Genomic DNA, 23,803 nt, shown 5'->3' with positions numbered 1-23,803 from the left:
TCTGTCCATCCCCCGCACACACGGCAGCGAGGACAAGGCGGACGGCGACGCCTTTCTGGGTGAAACATTGCGATTCCTGCAAAACGCGGTGCCACCAGGTGGGGAGAGCCGCGCTCTGCAGCGACAGAGCGGGCGGTGTCTCACCTGGCGGTGTCACACCTGGCGGTGTCTCACCTGGCGGTGTCTCACCTGGCGGTGTCACACCTGGCGGTGTCGCAGCTGCCACCGCCGCAGCCTAGAGCGTGCCCGACTCTGTCACGCCCTCGTCGCAGGGCGGGTACAGCTCCCTGGCGCTGTCCCCGTGCAGGGGCACCCCGGCCTGGTGGCTGTGGCTCAGGATCGTGGTTTTCCTGCTGCACAGGCTCCCCGTGGAGTTGGGTCTGCGCAGCCCGGCCCGGGGGCGGCCCCAGCAGCCCCGGCAGCGCCCGGCGTCCTGCAGGAGGTGCCCGCTGAAGAACAGGTAGATCCAGGGGTTGCAGCAGCTGCTGAGGCTGGCCAGCAGCATGGTGATGCTGAAAGCCACGTTGGTGGACTCTGGCAAGGCAAGAGAGAGAGATGAAACATCCCCAGGGGCTGGGCAGGGTGGGCAGCGGGCAGGAGCTGGGCACTCTCCTGGCTCACATTCCCGTCCCACTGGCATTCCTGGGGCATGGAAAGTTGGCAGAGCCAGGCTCTACCCTCCATTGGCAATGCCAATGTGCTGGAGCACATCCTCTGAGAGGACATCCTCTGAGAGCACATCCTCTGAGAGGTGAGACCCAGCAGCTTCTGGGCTTTCCTTCAGCCTCTCTGCTGCCCAAAGCATCTCCCAGAGGACTTTCAACCTTGGGTGAAGTCCCTTTTTCTAGTAGTAGTACTACTTCTGTAGTTAGAAAACTGAAGATTTACAGGGGAAAAAATTCAACATATAAACTCAGAAATCCACTTCTGAAACCTCTGAAAATTCCTGGAGGAGAGGAAAGACACACATGGCAAAGATATCTTTGCACATCTCTATGGATGATGGCCAGAAATCGTCACTTCTCAATGTTTTTTTCTGGTGAAGGGAATGATTTGACTCTGAAAATTATATTTTATAAGCATTACGGGGGAGGGAAACCTGTAGCCTTCCCCATGATTTTTATTTTTAAATGACGACAGACAGCTCTTGTTAAAAACCCAGCTGCATTCCCGGCGTTCCCGGGGCTCCGCACCCCAGTCCCTTCACCACTCACCATCATCAGGAGCATCCTGGTCCCACACTGACCACATCTGCACGCTGAAGAAGGGCGCCCAGCAGGTGACATAGGCGGCCACGATGACGAAGGTCATCTTCACCGTGCGGATCTTGGCGCGGGAGATGGTGCGCACGCTGCTCACCCGCGAGGGCTGCCCGCCCTTCCCCGCGGCGCCGGGGCCAGCGGGGGCGGCCACCGCCGCTCCCCCCGTGCCGGGGGCACCGCTCTGGGTCTTGCCCTTGAGGTTCTTGCAGATCTCGTGGCAGATGAGGCTGTAGCAGACGCTGAGGACGCCCACGGGCAGCACGAAGACGCACAGCGTGGTCCAGGTGACGTAGGCGCGCGCTCCCCACGGGTACCCGAAATCCGCCCAGCAGTCCAGCACCCCCGAGCCCGGGCGCACCTCCCGCAGCGAGAAGATGAACACCTGGGGCAGGCTGAGCAGGCAGCTGAGCAGCCAGGTGGCCCCGATCATGGCGTAGGCCTGGCGGCTGGGCTGCTGCAGCGACTGCAGCGGGTGGCACACGGCCAGGTAGCGGTCCAGGGTCATCACCATCAGCATGTAGGTGGAGGCGAACATGCTGAGCACCTGCAGGTACTTGACGGCCCTGCAGAGGGGGTCGGGCCCCAGGAAGCGGTAGGTGACCTTCCAGAGGAGCTGCGGCAGCACCTGGAACAGGGCCACGCCCAGGTCGCTCAGCCCCAGGTGCAGGATGAAGAGGTGCATGCGGCTCATCTTCCTCCTCAGCCGGTACATGGCCAGCAGCACGCCCAGGTTGCCCACGGTGGCCACGGCCAGGATGGTGCCCAGCACCCCGACCTCGGCCTTGGCCAGCTCCTCGTCGCGGGTGTGCAGCACCGTCAGGTTGGGGTCCCCTGCCAGGCTCAGCAGCCCCTGGCCGTGCCCAGGTGGGCTCTGGTGGGAGCTGTTCCAGCCCCAGCCTGGCTCCATCCCTCTGGCAGGCTCTGCAGGAGCGCAGAGCTCCAAGGCTCTGATGTCCTGCTGTCCCCTTCCCTGTTTCAGAGGAGCTCCAGCTCCTCCGCCCCTGGCTGGGGGGCTGGATGTGCCTCCTCCAGCAGTCCCCAACACCAGGGCAGGTTGTCACCTGTCCTCTGTCCTCTGTCACACTAACCCCGCCTTAGGCAGCTGCAATTCCCTCTCTGCCTGGGCTGAAAATATTCCTGTGGAGCAGAGAGGTGCAAGAGCCCCTGGTTCAGTCCTTGATACTTCACTGAACATTCCCAAATCCCTGCTTCAGTCCTTGATACTTCTCTCGTTTCTGCAAAACCTTCCCAAATCCCTGTTCCTCTCTGCACTGCTCACCTTGTGCATCCCCTGTGCAGGTAAATCCCAGGGGAAAGAGAAATTCTCCTTAAAAGCAGCAGAAAACTCTACACCCCTTTGACTTTTTCATCCCAAGGAGAGCAGCCAGGTGAGTGTAACCCAGCCCTGTGTCTCGGTGTCCCTGGGGCTGGGTTTTATACCCCGCCAGGTCCCTCCCCGATGTCCCTGGGCTGGGTTTTACCCCCGGCAGGTCCCTCCCCGGTGTCCCCAGGCTGGGTTTTACCCCTGGCAGGTCCCTCTCGGTGTCCCCAGGCTGGGTTTTACACCTGCCGGGTCCCTCTCGGTGTCCCCGGGCTGGGTTTTACCCCCGGTCCCTCCCGATGTCCCCAGGCTGGGTTTTACACCTGCCGGGTCCCTCCCAAGTGTCCCCAGGCTGGGTTTTACCCCCGGCAGGTCCCTCCCGGTGTCCTCGGGCTGGGTTTTACCCCCGGCAGGTCCCTCCCGGTGTCCCCGCTCTGCTGCCCAGCGCTCCCGGCCAGGTGAGTTCCGATCCCCTCCGGAGCTCTCCCGGAGCTGCCACCCCTGGTTTTAGCAGTGGGATTTTCCCCCCTGGTTTTGGCAGCGGGATTTTCACCCTGGTTTTGGCAGTGGGATTTTCCCCCTGGTTTTGGCAGTGGGATTTCCCCCTGGTTTTGGCAGTGGGATTTTCCCCCTGGTTTTGGCAGTGGGATTTTCCCCCCTGGTTTTGGCAGTGGGATTTTCCCCCCTGGTTTTGGCAGTGGGATTTCCTCCCTGGTTTTGGCAGCGGGATTTTCCCCCTGGTTTTGGCAGCGGGATTTTCCCCCTGGTTTTGGCAGTGGGATTTTCCCCCTGGTTTTGGCAGTGGGATTTTCCCCCTGGCTTTGGCAGTGGGATTTTCCCCCTGGTTTTAGCAGTGGGATTTCCCCCTGGTTTTGGCAGCGGGATTTTCCCCCTGGCTTTGGCAGGGGGATTTTCCCAAATCCCAAAGGACGCGAATCCTCCTGCGCCTGTCCCCCGTGTCCCGTGCCGTGCTGGGGACAATGTGCCCTTGGTTTGCGGATCAGCCCCCCGGTGTCTGCCCTGGGCTGCTCCCGCTGGGCTCTCTCTGTCCCCAGGGCTCGGGGACAAGGGGCACGCGGGTCCCCCGCGGCAGGAGCCGGGCTTGCCCCGGCTTGTGCAGCTGAGCCTCAGCCCCGCAGCCGAGGCGCTGCAAACATCGTTTATTGTCACCACACCGCCTTTGATCCGCTGTGCCTTCCCTGCTCTGCCGGAATGGGGGTTTGGGGAGGAATTTTACACGGGTTAAAGATGGGATTTTTAATTTTTTTTAGATGATGTGATTGATTTATTTATTTTTTCTACATAGATGGGAAGTGTGAGTTCAGTTCACGTTTTTATTGTGTGCTTCAGAAGGTCACAAGATCCTTAATTAAAAGACCTTTTAAGGATGTATTGACTGATAAAGCACTGTTAATAAGGATATTTATATTTTTAATTTTAAAATATTTAGTTGTATGGATTTATGTTATAGTGTAAGTTTTAGTTAATCATGTCATGATACACAAACCTATAGTACTGTATTCTAAACTTTTTGTTTACTTTTGTAAATTTTTTAATATATAAACGTTGTGATTTTTAAATATATAAACTTAGTAATTTTTTAATATATAAACTTTGTAATTTTTTTATATAAACTCCAAAACTCGAAACCTTCTTCCTCTTAATTTAACGTGTTTCTGTTTTAAACTATAAATCCACATTCTCACTTCCAGTACCTAAGTTTGGAAGCCTTTTCCAAGGTCTTAGATCAAATCCTGTGTTTAATTCTGAGCTTTGGTTTACAGGTCCAAAGTTCTGAGAATTTTCTTTATTTTGGATTCCAACAGATGAGGATTGTCCCCGAGACACAGCAGAAGCCTAAATTCTGTTGTTTTCCTCCATCTGGCAAAAAAACACCCCAAAAATGGGGAGTGAGGTTCTGCCCAGCCAGAGGTCACCAAAATTTACCCCATTTTTTTTTTAAACCTGGAAAAAAATCTTTTTTTTTTTTTTTTTTTTTTTTCCAAAACTTGGGAAAAAAATCCTTTTTTTTTCTCCATTTTTTCCCAAAACCTGGGGAAAAAAACCTTGGAAAAGGCCAAGCTGGTGTGGAGAGAAGAGCTGGAGATGTCCCAGGTTCTGTGCATGGCTGGGTGTGAGCTGAGGGAAAGGGGCTGGACAGTGGCATGAGGGCACAGCAAATGGTGTTAAAAAGTTGGATTTTTTTTTTTTTTTTCTTTTTTTCCAATGGGGGAAATGGGGAATTTTATTTTTTTCCAGTGGGGAAAATCCAGGTGAGTCTGGAGCTGAAAGGCTCTTGGATCTCTCACCTTCCTGAGAGTTTGGGCATTTCCTCACCTTCCCTTCTGTCCACACAATTCCACTTCTGTCTGGCAACATCCAGGCTTTGCTTTCCCTGCTGGTTTCTAAATTATGGTGAGAAGAAGTGAAATTCATCTATTTTCAGCCCTTTTTTTTTTCCTTTCTCTGTGGGGAAAAAATGATCCAAAACTCACCTGGTGTGGGTTTTGTCCCACCAGGTGTGTGCTGGACCCGGCTGCTGCTATTCCATGGAAATTCCCTGTACAAAAAGCTGCTATTTGCTGAATAAATTTGCAGATCACCTCTAATAACCCTAAATGAGCTCAGTTTGTGTCTAATTAAAAGACATTCATCTTTATGAGGCCTTGTGGATGTAAAGTGCCCGTCAGAGAGTGCCTGGTGGAGGTGCTGTGGATGGGAAGGGTTTTGGTGGATAATTTGATTTTCTGTGTTTGTGATCAGCTGTTTTTCAGGAAGATTAATAGAGGGCAGTACAAAAAAAAACCAAAAAAAACAAAACCAAAACCTTACAAAGCAGTGAAAAGCATGAAGGCAGAGATGGAAGGGCAGAATCTGCAGAGAAAGAAACATTGAGAGGTTTTGAGGGCAAAGTTGTTGTTTTTTTTCTGGCAGCATTTTGATTTGGGAGTAATTCCCTTGCAGTCAGAGCTTTTACTCCAGATTTTCCCGAGTTCAGTTACAAGGAGAATTCTTTTCCAAGGGTGCTTAGAGGAAAATGGAGCTAATTCACAACTAAACCACCCCCTTGGAACCTGGAAATTCAATTTTCTTTAGGGGGAGAGATGTCACCACGGGAAAGAATTTTGGGGTGGGTTTTTTTGGGGTTTTTTTTTGTTGTTGTTGTTTTTTTTTGTTGTTGTTGTTGTGTTTTTTTTGGGTTTTTTGTTGTTGTTGTTTGGGTTTTTTTTGTTTTGTTTTGTTTTTTTCTTTTTTTTTTTTTTTTTTTTTTTTTTTTGAGCAGATGGAATGGAAAATAAACTCATTTTCATTTATGGGTTTGCTGAACACTTTGAGGCACCAGCAGCAGCTCCTGGGCTTCAGCAACAGCAGGGCTGGGATTTCCAGCACGGAATTCCTGCCTGAGGAATTGCTCCAGGTGAGCGATGGCCCAGCAGGGCAGTTTAGGCTGCTCCCCCTAAGCCAGGCCTTGGCAGCAGAGGCTGGAGGAGCTGTGGGATGAGGAAAACCCTGCAGGTGTTGGACAATGCATTTTTGATCTCCAAGGAGAGCACCTGGGCAGGGTTGGGGTAAATTCCAGCCCTGTGCTCCTGCTGCAGGGTGAGCCTTGAAATGGGGTAAAAACCTCTGGGATCTCTCCCTTCCCCCTGGGAGAGGCTCAGGCACCACATCGCTGCATTTCTAAGCTCCTAAATTCAGTTTATCAGGAGAACAGTGCATTGCTCTGCTCGTTTTTGGCAGCTCTGGATCACAGCACGGCACAGAAAATGCTGCTCGTGCCACAGCTGGCACCCCGGGCTCGTTCTGGGCAGCACAGGCAGGGGTTTTGGGCTTGCTAAATCATTTGGCACAGCACCTGAGCCTTTGTTTTGTGGGCAGCCTGCTGGTTAAATAAATAAAATGTGCTGGCTCGGGTTTATGTGCTGCCCTGGCCGCCTTCTCAACACAAATATTTCATTTGTGGTATGTGATGCTGTTAAATTTTATTGCTGACAGCACGGAGAAGGCTTGGGCTGTCTCTAGCATTTAATCACTGAAATGTTTTCTGTGGTTCGGGTCAGGAAAAGCCAGATTTGGTCATTTTGTGCTGGTTCAGATGCCATAAAATTAATGGTGTTTCAAGTGCTTCAGAGCATCCTGGGGTTGTCTCCTTGGAAAGGCTGAGGGCAGTAATGAGGGCTGGGAATTCCTGCTACCTCCTGTTGTATTAAATGCCAGTGTCTGTCAAAATGAAGCCATGAATGGGCTCCCCCTCCACCTCCCGAAAACATAAAGTGCTGAATCTTCAAAGCCCAGCTTGCTCGTGCTGTTGACCTGTCTTTTGTCCTTTTTTCCCCCCTCCCCCCTCAAATTTGGACAATTTGGATGCTGAAAACTTGATGTAGTTCTAATTTTCGTTGGTGGCTCGCAATGTTTGTGAAGTGTGCTCAGGGAAATCACTTTGTGGTGTTTGCCTGGGGGAAGCAAATTTCCCTGCAGGGTGGTCGTGGACCGGGGAATGTGAGACTTGGGGGTCTAAAAGGATTCAAACCTGTCCTGGGCCACTCTAAAACCTCAGGAAATGCCCCCAAAATGCCTCTAAATGCTCGCCTGGGACTGAAGAGGAGCTTCTAGCATTTAAAGCCAGGAGTGAAACCTTTTCCAGCCTCACCCTGTTCCTTCATTCAGATTTGGGTTTTTTCCACTTAATTAAAACCCCTGCTCCTTATTAATATATTAAAGAGCATAAATAAATCTGCTGAGCACATGGGGAGTGCCCCAGAGCGGGGCCTGCTGGGCAGAAGGAGAATTTTCATGGAAAATCCATGGGAAGCTGTGAAAATTGGCAAGAAGAGCAACAAAAGCTGACGGGGTTGTGCCAAAAAGCTGCATCCTAAAGGATCAGGGCCCAAAATGTTGCCTTGAGCATCAGCTGAGCTAGAGGGGCTGTGTCCAAGCTGGGCATTTAAAACATCCCCCCCACATCCTGCCTGCTGTTCCTGATGTTTGGGACAGCCCTGGGCACCCAAACACCCCAAATCATCCCCAGGATCACAGTGAAATCCACAGAGGCCAGTCCTGGTCCATTTTAAATCCTCTGGAAATGGGGATTTAAAATCTCCCTCCCCTCGTCCTGCCTGCTGCTCCTGATATTTGGGACAGCCCTGGGCACCCAAACACCCCAAATCATCCCCAGGATCACAGTGAAACCCACAGAGGCCAGTCCTGGTCCATTTTAAATCCTCTGGAAATGGGGGATTTAAAACATCCCTCCCCTCATCCTGCCTGCTGCTCCTGCTGCTCCTGATGTTTGGGACAGCCCTGGGCACCCAAACACCCCAAATCATCCCCAGGATCACAGTGAAACCCACAGAGGCCAGTCCAGGTCCATTCAAACCAGTCCTGGTCCATTCTAAAACCTCAGGAAATGGGGATTTAAAACCTCCCTCCCCTCATCCTGCCTGCTGTTCCTGATGTTTGGGACAGCCCTGGCCACCCAAACACCCCAAATCATCCCCAGGATCACAGTGAAACCCACAGAGGCCACTGACCCCACAGCAGTGGGGTTTGGAGCCTCCTGTGCCTGGCACGGTCCGTGATGATCCAGAAAAGCCTCCCAAGCTGGTAAAGAATATCAGGAGCTTCCTGTTGAATAAAACAAATCCAATCCCGGGCTGTTATTGCAGCTGATAACTCCAGCAGAGTTCACTTTGTCCTTCTTGTTTTGCTGGGTATTTTCATTTTGGCCCACATGGAAACCTTAAAGAGAGGCAACTGCCAGAGGTAAAATTGAAGCTACGGGCATTCAAGATAGCAAATTACTTGTTTATCATCCTTAAGCTCTCCCTGTTGGTTTCCTTGTGTAGCCAGGGATGTTTAAAACCTTTGGTAGCTGTGAAATGCTTCAATTTCCTCCCCTGCTCCCTCATCTCCTTTCGCTGTTACCGACATTAGCATTTAAAAACCAGACACAGCTTTACAACCTTAAAATCAATAATGAAAAAAAAAAAAAAAAAGAGAGAGAGTGCAACAACCAAAATTACATTGCAAGGCTGGAAATAAATGGCTTTTTCCTGTCCTCGGCTGTGGGGGTAATTTGTGTGTGTTAGCTGTGGTGAGGAAAGGAGGATTCACCTGGGCCAGAATTCCCACCCAGGTACGGTGACAACGTGGCCAGGCTGGAAAAGCTGTTTAGGACCTGGAAATTGCTTTATGCAGTGAAAATCTAATTTGTGCCTGAGATGTTCAGGCCCTACAGCCTGGAGAGATGGCTTGGTTTGTGGTTTTTTTAATAAATCCTTGCTAGGAAATGTGAGCTGGTGGCAGGGAGGAGTCCCTGGTCCTGAGTGTGGGGATGAGTTTGGCAGAGCAGAGCCCCAGGGGCAGGGTGGGAGCTTGGGATGCTTCAGGGATCAGCACCTGCGGCTGGAATTGGGGCTGGAATCATCCCACTGGGACTGCAGGGCTCTGGAGTGGGAGGAGAACCTCCCTCCCTCCCCTTCGTGCAGACAAAGGAGGGCACAGGATTTAAAATCCGAATTAACTGAATATCTCAGTACAGGAGGAGTGAGTTAGAACCTTGCCATGACCTCAGCTCTGCTCTGTCTCCCCTTCCCCGATGGAAATGCTGTGGTTATTCAGATCCCATCGAGGAGAGGAGAGGAGAGGAGAGGAGAGGAGAGGAGAGGAGAGGAGAGGAGAGGAGAGGAGAGGAGAGGAGAGGAGAGGAGAGGAGAGGAGAGGAGAGGAGAGGAGAGGAGAGGAGAGGAGAGGAGAGGAGAGGAGAGGAGAGGAGAGGAGAGGAGAGGAGAGGAGAGGAGAGGAGAGGAGAGGAGAGGAGAGGAGAGGAGAGGAGAGGAGAGGAGAGGAGAGGAGAGGAGAGGAGAGGAGAGGAGAGGAGAGGAGAGGAGAGGAGAGGAGAGGAGAGGAGAGGAGAGAGGAGAGAGAGGAGAGGAGAGGAGAGGAGAGGAGAGGAGAGGAGAGGAGAGGAGAGGAGAGGAGAGGAGAGGAGAGGAGAGGAGAGGAGAGGAGAGGAGAGGAGAGGAGAGGAGAGGAGAGGAGAGGAGAGGAGAGGAGAGAGGAGAGGAGAGGAGAGGAGAGGAGAGGAGAGGAGAGGAGAGGAGAGGAGAGGAGAGGAGAGGAGAGGAGAGGAGAGGAGAGGAGAGGAGAGGAGAGGAGAGGAGAGGAGAGGAGAGGAGAGGAGAGGAGAGGAGAGGAGAGGAGAGGAGAGGAGAGGAGGGAGAGGAGAGGAGAGGAGAGGAGAGGAGAGGAGAGGAGAGGATGATGGATCGTGGGCAAAGCCTTGCAGGACCCCGAGCTCGCCCGGCTGCGGCAAAGTTCAAGGCTCGGTGATGAGAGGTTGTTCTCGCCTCTTTGAGGCTCGAGCCCACAGAAAACACAGCCAAACTTGGCAGGGCTTGTGCAGCTCCCCGCTGAGGGGGGTAAATCATTAAAACACCGAGAGTCCCACACCTGCCCTGGTATTTTTACCCTGAATGCCTTCGGAGTGCCAAGCTAAGGGACTTCAGGGTGCAGAGAGACAAATTCACAGAATCAAGGCTTGGTCACTTTAGGTATTTGAGCTTTGCTTTTCTTGCTACCTCTTTTTTTTTAATAGAAAAAAGTTATTAAAATTAAATTATATTTATTTAAATAAATAAGAATATAACGTGATATCATTTTAATAAAAATATAAATTTATATATCAATAAATATTTATCAATTTTATTCTATTAATTATATTAATTATTATTAAAGTAGATATTGAAATTATTTAAAATAACATTGAAAATAAGCTATTATTTGACACAACAAACCAAATTAACACTCATTATTGTAGTTCCACTCGTAGTTTAGCTCGCCCTGCTCAACAGAGAAGAAGCGTCAGCAGGATTGTTACCTTCAGCTCGCACCAAATGTGTCGGGAATTTTTTTTTTTTTTTCAGATTGTGTGAAAATCTCCTTGGAAACAGAGCCCTGATGGTCTGGGCTGCGCTTCCTGCGAGCGGAGCCGGGAGCGCTGCCCGCGCCCCTCGGAAAATGCAGCGGGGGCCGGGCTCGGGGCACCGGGAGCTGCCCTGGCTTTGGGGCTGGGCTCTGGCTTTGGGGCTGGGCTCTGGCTTTGGGGCTGGGCTCTGGGTTTGGGGCTGGGTTCTGGCTTTGGGGCTGGGTTCTGGGTTTGGGGCTGGGTTCTGGGTTTGGGGCTGGGCTCTGGCTCTGGGGCTGGGTCCTGGCTTTGGGGCTGGGTTCTGGGTTTGGGGGTGGGCTCTGGCTTTGGGGCTGGGCTCTGGCTTTGGGGCTGGGTTCTGGGTTTGGGGGTGGTTCTGGCTTTGGGGCTGGGTTCTGGGTTTGGGGCTGGGCTCTGGCTTTGGGGCTGGGCTCTGGGTTTGGGGCTGGGTCCCGGCTTTGGGGCTGGGTCCTGGGTTTGGGGCTGGGTTCTGGGTTTGGACTTGAGTTCTGGGTTTGGGGCTGGGCTCTGGGTTTGGGGCTGGGCTCTGGCTTTGGGGCTGGGTTCTGGGTTTGGGGCTGGGTCCCGGCTTTGGGGCTGGGTCCCGGCTTTGGGGCTGGGCTCTGGGTTTGGGGCTGGGTCCCGGCTTTGGGGCTGGGTTCTGGCTTTGGGGCTGGGCTCTGGGTTTGGGGCTGGGTTCTGGCTTTGGGGCTGGGTCCTGGCTTTGGGGCTGGGCTCTGGCTTTGGGGCTGGGCTCTGGGTTTGGGGCTGGGTCCCGGCTTTGGGGCTGGGCTCTGGGTTTGGGGCTGGGCTCTGGGTTTGGGGCTGGGTTCTGGGTTTGGACTTCAGTTCTGGCTTTGGGGCTGGGTCCCGGCTTTGGGGCTGGGTCCTGGCTTTGGGGCTGGGCTCTGGGTTTGGGGCTGGGTTCTGGCTTTGGGGCTGGGCTCTGGGTTTGGGGCTGGGTTCCCAGCTCTCCGCAGTTCATTCCCGTGCTCTGATGGTGCTGCTGTGGCGAGGATTGCCGACGTGGAGGTTCCAGATGTGGAGCAGCACAGCTCTGCACCCCAAAAATGCTGCCCCAGATGTGTTGTGGGGAGCAGATCCCCAGATGTGTTGTGGGGAGCAGATCCCCAGATGTGCTGTGGGGAGCAGATCTCCCTGCAGGGAACCGGGAGCTCCAGCTGCAGCCCTCTGGAGAACCCCCAGAGGTTTTGGGGAGAGGTGACACGTCCCCAAAAGTCCTCCCCCGCCCCAGCAAGCGGCTGTGCCAAGGTTTTGTTTGGAAATGGGCAGCAGCTCCCAGGGAGCCCTTCCCTGCTCCCATCCGCCCCCCTGTCCCCCCCTTGTCCCCCGGGGAGATGGAGAGGAGTTAATCCTCAATCTGCTCCCATCTGGGCTGGCTGGCGGGCGGAACGAGGGGATGGGAGCCTCCGCCAGGGCAGTTAATGCTCCTTAATCCCCTGCCAGGCTGAGGTGTCTGAGGAGAAGGTGACAAAGTACAGCGGGGGCACAGCGCGTCCTGCGGGGCTGCGGCGGGGGTGGGGAGACAGGGGACAGGGAAGGGGCAGGAACGTGTGGGACCAGCCCTGGGGAAAGGAACGGGTTTAGGAACATGTGGGACCAGCCCTGGGGAAGGGGCAGGAACCTGTGGGGTCAAGGACAGGAACCTGTGGGATCAGCCCTGGAGAAAGGAAGGGAGTTAGGAACATGTGGGATCAGCCTTGGGGAAGGGGAAGGGACAGGGACCTGTGGGGTCAAGGGCCGGAACATGTGGGATCAGCCCTGGGGAAAAGAAGGGAGTTAGGAACATGTGGGATCAGCCCTGGAGAAAAGAAGGGAGTCAGGAACATGTGGGATCAGCCCTGTGGAAGGGGTTATGAACATGTGGGATCAGCCCTGGGGAAAGGAAGGGAGTTAGGAACATGTGGGATCAGCCCTGGGGAAAGGAAGGGAGTTAGGAACATGTGGGATCAGCCCTGGAGAAAGGAAGGGAGTCAGGAACCTGTGGGATCAGCCCTGGGGGAGGGGTTAGGAACATGTAGGATCAGCTCTCGGGATGGATTCTGCCCCCGGTAGAGCCCAGCCCGAGCTCTGCTCTCCCTGCCCTGCCCTGGGCGCTCTGAATTCCCCCTGGCCACCGTTCCCGTGACCGGGGATGCTGAGCGGGCTCTGCTGCAGCAGCAATTTGGGATCGTTCCCGCTCCCGTGGGTGCGGCAGGCGGGGATCGCCCAGCTCGGGGGTGTGCTCCAGCGCTCAGCTTTAAAATCTGCTCAGCTTTAAAATCAGCTTTAAAATCAGCTTTAAAACTCCCAACAGATGAATAAACTTCTCATCCCCGTTTTTAAGATTTCCTTGTGAAGCTGAAGGTCCGATTTCTTTTGGAAGGACCGGTATTTTATCACAAAGCAGAGTCTCCGAGGAGCCTCTTGCCGAGGAGGATTTCTCAGCTGCGAGAAGAGGGAATGATGACTTTGATGGCAAAGCCGATGGTCAAGAGCTCTGATAAAAGCAAATCCTTTCACCGCACCCTCATTGTCCGCCGAGAAATTCCAGCAGCACGGAATACGAGTGGTGAATCCTCCTCAAAATCTGATTTTAGCGACCTGGCTTGGCGCCTCTAAGTGCCTGATAACGCTGAAGCAAGGGGAGTGTAACCCCTATTTTCCAGGCAGATCATAGACGGAGAGGATTCTTTTAGCCAAAGGCTGGATCAGGCTGTGGCAGTCGGTTCTGTGCCTCCAAAAAAAAAATCGTTTAACAGCGCCAGACAATGGCTTTGTCTCTCGCTCCCCGCACGCTCGGTGTTAATTGCCGAGCATCTCTCGGAGCGATTTCCATGCGAGTTTGCACAAAACATCTGAGGGGCAGCGGGGATGTGTTTGGCACTGCTGCAAGCGGGAATTGTTACCCCGTGTGGCAGAAAAATGGCATTTTGGAGCCTGCCGAGGGCACGGCTCTGTCACCTGCAGCTCAGCTGGGCTGGACAGCGGCGCTTGTGGCTGTGATGGATCATCCCTCCCTCACCCCGGCCCGTGGGGTCCTGCACTGGTGTGCGGAAAAGGAACAAAATCCTCACGCAAGGGGGGCATGGCCGGGTCTCTGGGGTTTCTGGATGTGGGGATTGCTGTGGGAGCAGCAAAAATCGTGGTTTCTGCAGCCTGAGCTCCTCCTGGAGTGGGGAATGTGGGGGGTCCCAGCCTGGTTTAGAGAGAGAGATCTCACAGAGAGATGCTTGGGGGTTTGTGCCTTGAGGTTTTATGTGTGATTGAGGTTTTACACAAAAGGTTTATTGGCAACGAACAACAAAACAAAACAAAACAAAACAAAACAAAAAAAAAACCCAAACAAAAACAAAATCCCAAAACTCAGAGAGCCCATATTCCGATCATAGCTCTGCTTTCACATGGGATGGGGCGTTGTGTGTGGTTCTGCCTCGGCCCATTCAGATCCCTGGTTTGGGTGGATATTCTGTGCCTGGTTCTGTCCGGGGAGCTCTGCCCTTCCCAACGAGCCTGGGACAGCGCCCGGGGCTGCTGCCCTTCCTCACAGACGATTCCCATCGATCCAGGGCACCAAATCCCACCCCGGGGCTCAAAGAAGCCTCGTAGGTGTCACACCGAGGTGAGAGCCAGCCCTGCCCGGCGAGGGGCAGATTTGCAGCTCAGTGTTGGATTAAGAGGAGATGTGAAAATCGCTGCTAAAGCCCTCGTGCTCGGCCAAGTGAGGCTCCAGCAGCCCCCCAGCTCTGGGGGCTGTGATCGCTGGCCTCGATGGAGAGACTTAAAAATAATTAAATTAATTCTTAAATCCTCAAAAGCTAATTGGGACAGGATTATCCCAGGAGGAAACCAGAGATGCTGGGGACAAGGGACCATTCCCTGGAGTGACCTGCGCTGGGGGATGAGCCAGATGCTGTTTTCCCTCCTGGAAACAGGGATCCAGGCCGGGGGCTCAGAGAGCCCTGGGCTCCTCTCATCACCTCTTGGGAACCTTGGCCTCGAGACACCTTTGCCAGATGTCTCAGCCACAGCTGGAGGTGCACAGCAGCTCTTTGGGGGGAATTAAAAGAAATTATTATCAGCCTGCCCAGAGAAGCTGTGGCTGCCCCATCCCTGGAAGTGCCCAAGGCCAGGTTGGACAATCTGGGACAGCAGGAGGTGTCCCTGCCCTTGGCAGGGCTGGAACTGAATGGACTTTAAGGTCCCTTCCAACCCAAACCATCCTGGAATTCTATAATTTTTTAATGCTGGGGGTTTTCTGCAGCATCTGTTGATATCTGACCTAATCTGTGTATAATTTTGCAAATGTGCATTTACCCGAGCGTGGGAGCAACCCCTCTGCCTTCATCAGGAGCCAGCACAGCCTTCTGCTCCTCCAGGGATAATTCTGCCATTCCTGAACCGTTCCCTGCGGGGAGCCACCACTTCTCTTCCCACCCACCCCACTTAAAAAGCCACATCCAGAATATCAGAGCACCAGGATGTGCTTGGGAAGTTAAAGGTCCCCAGAGCCCTGAGCAACCCCATCCAGTGTTAAATATCCCAACTTTTGACAACCAATATCCACTGTCCTGCCCCCAAACTAATTAATTTTATGCATGATTGAGCTGAACACCATCGTTTAGCTCTGTCTGCTGGCAGAGGCTTTGAAGTGCAAACCGATTATGCAGGGAACAAACTGGGAGCTGGTTAATAAGTCCCAGCAAAGCGTGCACTGCTGGGAGGCTGTGTTAGGTTCCGTGTAGGATTTTATTGTTGTTTTGTCTTGGACTTCAGCTTGGAGGAGTGGAGCAGCAGCAGAGTCTGTCACCAGAGAGAGAGAGAGAGCAGCAATGGCACTGCTGGGAAGTGTTTAAAGCTCCCTAAGCGTTAATGAACAGGAGCTGCCTCTGCTGCCTCTGAAAATCTCATCCTTGCCCTCATTTGCCTGGTTTTGCCTCGCTTCAGGCAGGCTGGGAGGGAGTCACAGGCAATCAGCTCAATTCTGCTCTGTGGGGCTGGCTGGAGGGAGGGAGTGCAGGTCTCAGATTGGTGCAGACTTAAATCCTGTTAAATTCAGAACGCTGCTTTGGGGTGTTCCAAACCCCGGTGCCCAGGACTGTCTCTAAAGGCCCTTCCCCTGGGTGACCTCTCAATAGCTGTTCCTTCCTTTTTTGATAGAGCCAGGTAGGAAAGGAGTTCTTTAATTGCATTTAAGTGGCCTTTCATTACCTTTTATCCACTTCTGCAGGCCTGTGAGCATCCACTGAGCTCCAGCACAAGCGCCAAGAGCAGAGCTTTGCCAGTGGGAAGGCAAATTCCAGAGATTGGGCTCTCCAGGGGCTCTCCAGGGGTTGTCTCAGTTTGGCCAGTGATGGACAGATAAGGGCACTTTTAGAGTATTTTAAATCTGTTTTGCTGAAGGATTTTCCACAGCCACAAAGTTCAAACACGGCTGCAGAAAGCTTTGTACACTCAATGAAAATACCAACCAGAAAACTTCAGCAAAGGCTTTAAATGACCCACTTCTGGTGCTCTGCCGATTATTTTCCTGCTGATTTTCTAGTTCACTAATGGGGAATGACCTGAGAAGGGCTCGAGCCGCAATTCACGGAGAAAGGGAGGGATGGAAATCCCAAACTGCCCTGACTGCCCGGGATGGACTGATGGGATCAGCGTCAGAGGCCGGGGCCGTGTTTTGTGCAGAAATCCAACTGGAATGTGGGACCCAGCCCTGTTTGTACCACACCTCGTAGGAAAAAAATACGCAACCCTCCCCAAAATACCAACAAAACCCGCCGGAAACGAAGGGAAACAAAGGCAGAAATGCAAAACTAAAGGCGGCTCTAACGAGGCTGTGCCGCCCACCAGTGCCGGGAGGGGGCGCTGCGGGCCCGGCTGCGCCGGGCTGGGGACAACGGGGGGGGACAGGGGACAACAGGGGGGATAGGGGAAAACTGGGGGGACAGAGACAGCTGGGGGGACAGGGGAAAACTGGGGGGACAGGGGACAACTGGGGGGACACGGGGACAACTGGGGGGACAGAGACAGCTGGGGGGACAGGGGACAAGTGGGGGACAGGGGACAACTGGGGGGGACATGGCGAGAATTGGGGGCACAGGGACAGCTGGGGACACAGGGAAAAGGTGGGGGACACAGGGGAAAACTGGAGGGCCATGGGGGAAATTGGGGGGCATGGGGACAACTGGGGAGACAGGGACAGCTGGGGGGACGGGGAAAACTGGGAGGCACGGGAAAGACTGGGAGGCACGGGGACAACTTGGGGGACAGGGGACAACTGGGGGACATGGCAAGAATTGGGGGCACAGGGACAACTGGGGACACGAGGAAAACTGGGGGACACGGGGAAAACTGGGGGGCACAGGGACAACTGGGGGGCACAGGCAGTACTGGGGTCTGGCAGGGAGTGGGGAAGGGGCTCGGGCAGTGTTGGGGGCCGCTGGTGAGAGGGGAGGGGGGGCACGGGCAGAATTGGGGTATGGGAGTGCTTGGGGAGGGGGGCACGGGCAGTGATGGAGTCCAGGCAGTGTTTGGAGGGGGGCACGGGCAGTTTGGGGGGCACTGACAGGATTGGGGCAGTGCTGGGGTCTGGCAGTGAATTGGGGGGGCACGGGCAGTTTGGGGGGCACTGACAGGATTGGGGCAGTTTGGGGGTCTGAAAATGGATGAGGAGGGGGGCACGGGCACTTTGGGGGGCACTGACAGGATTGGGGCAGTGCTGGGGTCTGGCAATGGATGAGGAGGGGGGCACGGGCACTTTGGGGGGCACTGACAGGATTGGGGCAGTTTGGGGGTCTGGCAGTGAATAGAGTGGGGGGCACGGGCACTTTGGGGGCACTGACAGGATTGGGGCAGTGCTGGGGTCTGGCAGTGAACTGGGGGGGCACGGGCAGTTTGGGGGGGCAGCAGCGATGGGGAGGGGGGCAGCACTTCTGCCTGAGCTCACGCTCAGGTGGGCTCCAGAACTCGGTGCCCGAGGGGCCTGTGCCAGCCAGGGGTGCCACACCAGGGGACAGTGACTGTCACTGCTGCCCCTCTGACCAGCACAGGGGCCAGCACGTGGCCAGGTCTCTGTAAAGCGCTTTACTTTGGGGATTTTTATCGATTGAGCCATCCCCAGCCTCCAGGGGAAAGGGTGACTTTTCCTCTTGGGAGAAGGGGACGTTTCCCTCTGCGGGGCCACCAGCAAAGCTGTGCCCAGACGTTGGCTCTGCCCCCACCCTTGTCCCCGTCTGCTCCCAGCCCAGCTCCCAGCACCCACCTGTGTCTGGTGCCACCAGAGTGGGGATTTTGGGATAAATGGGACTCACTGATGGCTCTGCTGGTGCTTTTCCCTGGCCAGACCCCCTGGGAGTGACACCAAGGTCTTTGTCCCCACCATTCCTGCTGTGACATTCTTCTGGTCATGCAAAAACTGCGAGACATTTTGGAACCGGTTGGGAAATTTTAAAAATGAGGTTTTTACAATTTTTTTTTTTTTTTTTTTTTTTTTTTTTTTTTTTTTTTTTTTGTGGGGATGGTTTTATTCCTGACATGTGAAATGTCTGGATTTTTTCCCCCTGTGTCTGGCAGGATTTCTGCACTTTGAGAATATTCATGCACTGATCTTGCTGCCTTTCCTCAAGCTGTTTTTATTCCTACCACCCCTCTACCCAGATATTGCTTTTTTCCCCACTCCCTGTTCAGACTAAGACAAGAATAATCTCTTCCATGCCCCAGACTATGAGGAGAGTAGGTTGGCTTATTTTTTGCGGCTGACTGGGCACGATATGCAGATGCTGCCCTGATGTGTGCAGCAACCGTGCCCACAAAATGCCAGGTTGATTTTGTTCTTTTTTTTGCCTTTTTCTCAAGGCTCTGACAGAGCCCGTGGCTGCGGGAGGGCAGAGCGACGAGGAGCAGCAATCTGAGCATTGTTTGGAGCTTCCCAGTGGTGTTTCTCATGGGGAGTTTGATCTGGTGTGTGTGAGCCCAGTGCGTGCCTCAGGAGTGACTCCAGGCTTGGCCCCGCGTCCCGCAGAGCCCGTTTGGCATTCGGAGGGGAGCTGATGTTTTTGGCTGGTTGGAACTTCTGATAAACGCTGGCACATCTGATTTATTGTCTGACTCCGTTCCCAAGGAGACCACATACGGAGCAGCCCGAGATAAGCTGCTTATAACCTAAAGGTGAATGCCTTAAAATACCAGCGTCCCTTTCTCTCTCCCCGTTGATAGTGAGCTCCTGCTTCCCCTGCTATCTTTATTTCTCTGCTCTCAGAGAATTAAACCCTCTGTGTTCTGCTGGGGAGCCTTTCTGTCCTCACAACTGGCTGAGGTTCTAAATCCAGCCGGGTTTCCTGTTATCATTGCTGATGCAGATTTCCTGAGCACGATGCTGGTGTCTCTCACTCCGTGCCGGGTTCAGCTCAGCTCTGGAAATGCTCTCTCTGCACAGGTTTGGAAGAGCCTGGCTCCGTTGTAGGGTTTTAATGGATATTTTGCTAGAGGCTGTATCCTGCTGGTGTCCATTATTCTGTGGCAGCTCCTGTGCTGGACCTGGAGCTGGAATGCCCATGGAACGTGCACAGGTGTGGGGGTGCTGCACCCCCAGCCCCTTTTTGGGGGCTTCTCCCTCCTCCTGCCTTGGATAGGTGGAGGTGTCCTGCTCACACTGCAGGACCACCAGCTGCAGAATGGTTTTGGGTTGGAAAAGACGTTAAAAATCATCTCATCCCACCCCTGCCACGGCCAGGGACACCTCCAATGCCAAAGCCATTGGTGCCCACTGCAATTAATGCCAAAGCCATTGGTGCCCACTGCAATTAATGCCAAAGCCATCGGTGCCCAGCTCTGAGCAGAGGGGGCTCCAGTGCTGCAGGAGGTGTTATCAGAGCACCTGATGCTCTCCCAGAGCTGCTGGTTATGAAATCCTGTGGGGTTTGGGGCTGCCTTGCAGCTCAGCTTGCTGGGAAGGGTTTTGTGCTGTCAGGGGGGTGCAAAGGAAAGCAGCAATTCAGGCTCATGCATCACTGGCATGTTTGTATCAAATCAAAATTCGATCCAGTTAAGAAAGTAAAAAGGGTTCTTATCAAGGCCAGTGCCAGCTGCTTTTAAGCAGTTTTAAAATTTTGATTTCCCATAAGGACTGGAATTAAAAAATTGGACATATTCTGCTGAATAAAGACTTCCTGCCACTTAGGAATGCTGCCTTCTGCTAGCAGGAGAGAGGGGAAAAATGTGTTCATCTGAATTTTAAATTCTCAGCTACAAAGAAAGCAATTTGGACTCCGGGTAAAATTTGAAGCAGGGTAAAATCCACTTTACAGAGTAAAATTCACATCCAACCTGGGGTCCAAGAAAGAATGGAGCAACCTTGTGGGAAGTCTTGCGGTGGGCTTTGCACAAGAGCAGATTGCTTCATTTTTTCCCAACATTTTAGGCTCTCATCAAACATGAGACTGAATCTGCAGGAGCTTTCACAACCTCCCCTCAGCTGTGACTGTGCCATTCCATCTGCATTTTGAACCAAATAATTCTCTGATCCTGTTGGCTTTGGGGAGAGCCCTGGGAGAAAAATCATTGCAGCTTTGGTGTTGTGGGGGTCCAAAACCATCCACTGCTCTGTGCCCACCTGCAAGAGAATCAATGAACTGCTCAAAGCTCTAAAGGGCTTTTAAAATTTGTATCATTGTAAGGATTTTGTGTTTAGCAGAGTGGCTGGGCACGCACTTTTGATTGAATATGTGGGGTTTTTAGCCCTGGTTTGGGAAAAGATCCCTTCTCTGCTGTCTCCAAGAGCTTTGGGGTTTTTTTTCTGCTGTGTTTTTAACGTGCCCAAGGAGGGCTGGCACTGCTCACATCCGAGGCAGCTTGTGGCACACGAGCTCCTCGCTCTTCCCTTGCCAGCCTTGCTGAAGGAGCTTTCTGGGTGCATTCTGCAAGCACAGCAGGAATCACAGAGCAGACTCGTTCCTGTCGAAGCCTGGCCAGCCTCAGAATTAAATCTGTGCTTTTTAAAAATGAAATAAATTGCTGGTGAAAGAACAGCTCTGGTGAAACCCACAAAACAAAAGGGGTGGGAGCTTTGTACCCTTGTGGTTTGGTCCTAAAGCCCCTCTGCTGCCTGGCCAGTCTGTTGCTGGGGCATGGTGTTGGCTCTGAGAGCAAGACAGATGATGAGGCAAAATCAGGTGAATCTCTTTAAAAATTGATCTCTCCTTAACTTGCCTTTGTGTCAGGACGTGCACAGCAGAGCCAGGACCAGCTTTTCTTTGGGGAAATTGGGGTGAGGGCCCCAGAACACCTGCATTTGTGGTGTTACCTCCCGTTCTGGTGGAAATTTCCCCTTCCAAAGCGGGCCATATGCTGGAGAGGGATGAACTAATCAGCTTCTGCCGTGGCACAGCAGGGAGGGATCCCAGCGTGGCTGCGCTCGCGGAGCAGCGACACCGGCTTCGTTTTAATTAGCACTTCCCTCCAGGAAAGAAGTGCAGGCACAAAAATGTAAGAGATCAGGACTTCTTTTTCCTCAGCCTGGCTTCCCGTGAGGCTGCACAGAGCTGTCCCCAGGCTGCCATGCAGATGGCAGTGCTGCAGAGTGCTCTGAGGCTCATTTCCCCCGTGTGCCATCGCCCTGAGCCATCGAGCTGGCAGCGTTCAGGTGGCATCACGAGCGAGGCACCAGAGATTTGAGTTGTCTTGTGTTTGACCAGCTTTGCTCCCTCTTGGTTTTTTGTTTTTTTTTTTTTTTTTTTTTTTCCCCTCCTTGTTGCTGTCCAAGATGTGATTCCTGCTTTCTAATGAGAAATCAATAGTGCAGCTCTCTGGGCTGAGCTGGTGTCACACGGGCGAGGTGACAAGGGACACTGCAGACAGCAGAGCAGCTGGAATGTCCCTCTGGCCAAACACAGCTTGGCAATGCTGGGACAACAGCGTGGTTGATATTTCCTCTGTTGAGAAGATGGAATTTTGGGTGGTGCATCAGCAGCTTGGAGTTAATTCCAGTGGAGATGCTCGGGGCAGCTTTGCTCCCCGGCTGTTCCTGTGTCCTGCATGAACTGAAGTCACAGCTCAGCTCTGGAAATGCTCTGTCTGCTCAGGTTTGGAATAACCTGGGTTTGTTGTAGGTTTTTAGTGGATATTTTGCTAGAGGCTGTATCCTTTGTGTGTGTCAGAGCAAGAGGAAGAACTAATAATGCAGCGGGGAGCCAAAAGTGCTGGCAAATGGAAGGATCCTTGATTTAGTATGAGATGGTTTGAGCTTGAGATGATCTTTAAGGTGCCTTCCAAACCTTGGTGTGGGTCCGTGGCTGAGTCTGTGTGCTGGAAGAGCTGACTTCTCACAGAAATGCCTGCTGGAACAGAGAGAAGGGATCCACAGCTGCAGGAACAGACCCCCGCTGTCTCCTGGGGTGTTGGAGCTCAGGAGTCTCCCCTTGAGGCTTCACCTCTGGTCTCTAACAGTCCCTGGTGCTGTCCTTGCCCCCCTTGGCTGCCTTGTTTCCACAGCAGCTCCCCCGAGCCTCCAAGGCCCCGTGCTCAGCTCCTTGCACGACAGCACTGTGGTGGCTGTGCTGGGCTGGGCTGGGACACCCCCAAAACCCAAAGAACAGCGCCCCAAGGTTGTTTACTCAGCCCCCAGGCTGCTCCTGAGTCTGCTTTCAGAAACCACACACGCTGCAAACGTAACCAAACGTGCAGCAAGCACCTCTCATCGCAAACCTCGGGTGCTTTGGAATGAATGCCATTTCACTTCTCTCTCCAAAGAGAGAAGGAGCAGAAAATTAAAAATAGCTCAGTGATTTCTGTCTGCCATGGTAGGGCTCTTCCTCAGATTCAAAGCCTGGGACTGCAGGTTCTGTGCCAGGAGTGGGGACCCATCTGTCATCTGCTGGGAGTGGCTGAGCTGCACTCCAGGCTGTGGGAGAAGAGGCTGTCCCCAGCTGAGCCTGGCTGGGTGATCACTGAGGGGTTTGTGGTGATGGAGATCCCACTGTGAGCTTCACCCCAGGGTGATCACTGAGGGGGTTGTGGTGATGGAGATCCCACTGTGAGCTTCACCCCAGGGTGATCACTGAGGGGTTTGTGGTGATGGAGATCCCACTGTGAGCTTCACCCCAGGGTGATCACTGAGGGGTTTGTGGTGATGGAGATCCCACTGTGAGCTTCACCCCAGGGTGATCACTGAGGGGTTTGTGCTGGTGGAGACCATACTCTGAATTTCATCCCAGGGTGATCACTGATGGAGATCCCACTCTGACCTTCATCCCAGGGTGGTCACAAATGGGTATGTGCTGGTGGAGATCACACTCTGAATTTCACCCCAGGGTGATCACACATGAGTTTGTGCTGATTGATGGAGATCACACTCTGAATTTCATCCCAGGGTGGTGCCTCAGCACTGCCTGGCCGCTCTCAGCCTGCTTGGCAGCTGCTCTGCAGCCTGCATTTGGCTGCAGTTCAGTGCAGGAGAATTCCTAGCTGTTTGTCATGGTAAAGCACTCTGGGATGAATGGAGGTACATAAATGTGAGGCTGTGATGAGGCTTTGGGCTGTGCTGGAATAAGGAAGAAGATTTAAATGGGCTTTTTCTCCCACTAAGTCTTATTTAATATGGAGGGGTATCAATTTGTCACTGTCTTGCTCGGAGTTTCCCCTACCCCTCCAGCTGAATTTGTGCACTGCAGGGAGGAAAATGGTTGGCTATCAATAACAGTGATCACAGAGCTCCCTGTGAGTCAAAAATCAAACTGAAGTTAGTGATCATCAGTGCCCTTTGGAATCCCAGCTCCAAGTGTTCTCATCCAGATAAGTCTGTGACCCTGAGCCTAGAAGTCTGTGTTGCACAAGATGTTCAAAACTGCTGGGCTGAGGTCTGGGGTGGCCCAGGAGATGCAGCCCATGGGCACAGAGGGATGGGCTCCAGCAGAGCTCTCGGTGCCAGCTGGAGCCTTGCAGAAACCCTGACTTGGAGTCTAAAATTTGGGACCTTTTGCCTGGTGTTCAGTCCCTCCTAAATGAATCCACATTGGGTTAGAGGCACTTTAATTGCTCTGTGCCTTGGGTGCCTCGATGAGCAGAAGGAAAGGACACAGTTCTTGTTTTTCAGCCTTGTCATTCGGGGCTGCACAGCAAAGATCAGGTCCCATTTCCCTGGAAATCCTCACCAAAAGGAACAGCACCTGCCCAGCTCCTCCTGGGTCACAGATCTGCCACTGAATCCTGCTGGTGCATCATCCTGGGTATCTCCATCATCTGTCCTGGGGTGTTTTTACACACAGCCACCCCCTCCAGGTGATCCACAGCAGATTCCAG

The 23,803-nt window shown here is 53.2% G+C and overlaps 1 protein-coding gene across 1 annotated transcript; it reads right to left on the bottom strand.

Moving 5' to 3' along the window:
* Window positions 1–235: 235 nt before the first annotated feature.
* Window positions 236–2,169, bottom strand: AVPR1B (arginine vasopressin receptor 1B). The gene is made up of 2 exons (XM_053998327.1): window positions 1,215–2,169; window positions 236–534 (listed from the first exon to the last, which is right to left on the bottom strand). Exons 1-2 carry the CDS (start codon window positions 2,167–2,169, stop codon window positions 236–238), a joined length of 1,254 nt encoding a protein of 417 aa, XP_053854302.1.
* Window positions 2,170–23,803: the final 21,634 nt, after the last annotated feature.

The sequence above is a fragment of the Vidua macroura genome, chromosome 24, assembly GCF_024509145.1.
Source record: "Vidua macroura isolate BioBank_ID:100142 chromosome 24, ASM2450914v1, whole genome shotgun sequence".
NCBI lineage: Eukaryota > Metazoa > Chordata > Aves > Passeriformes > Viduidae > Vidua > Vidua macroura.
The sequence above is the reverse complement of the archived record's forward strand: the minus strand, read 5'-3'. Positions and strand labels throughout refer to the sequence as shown.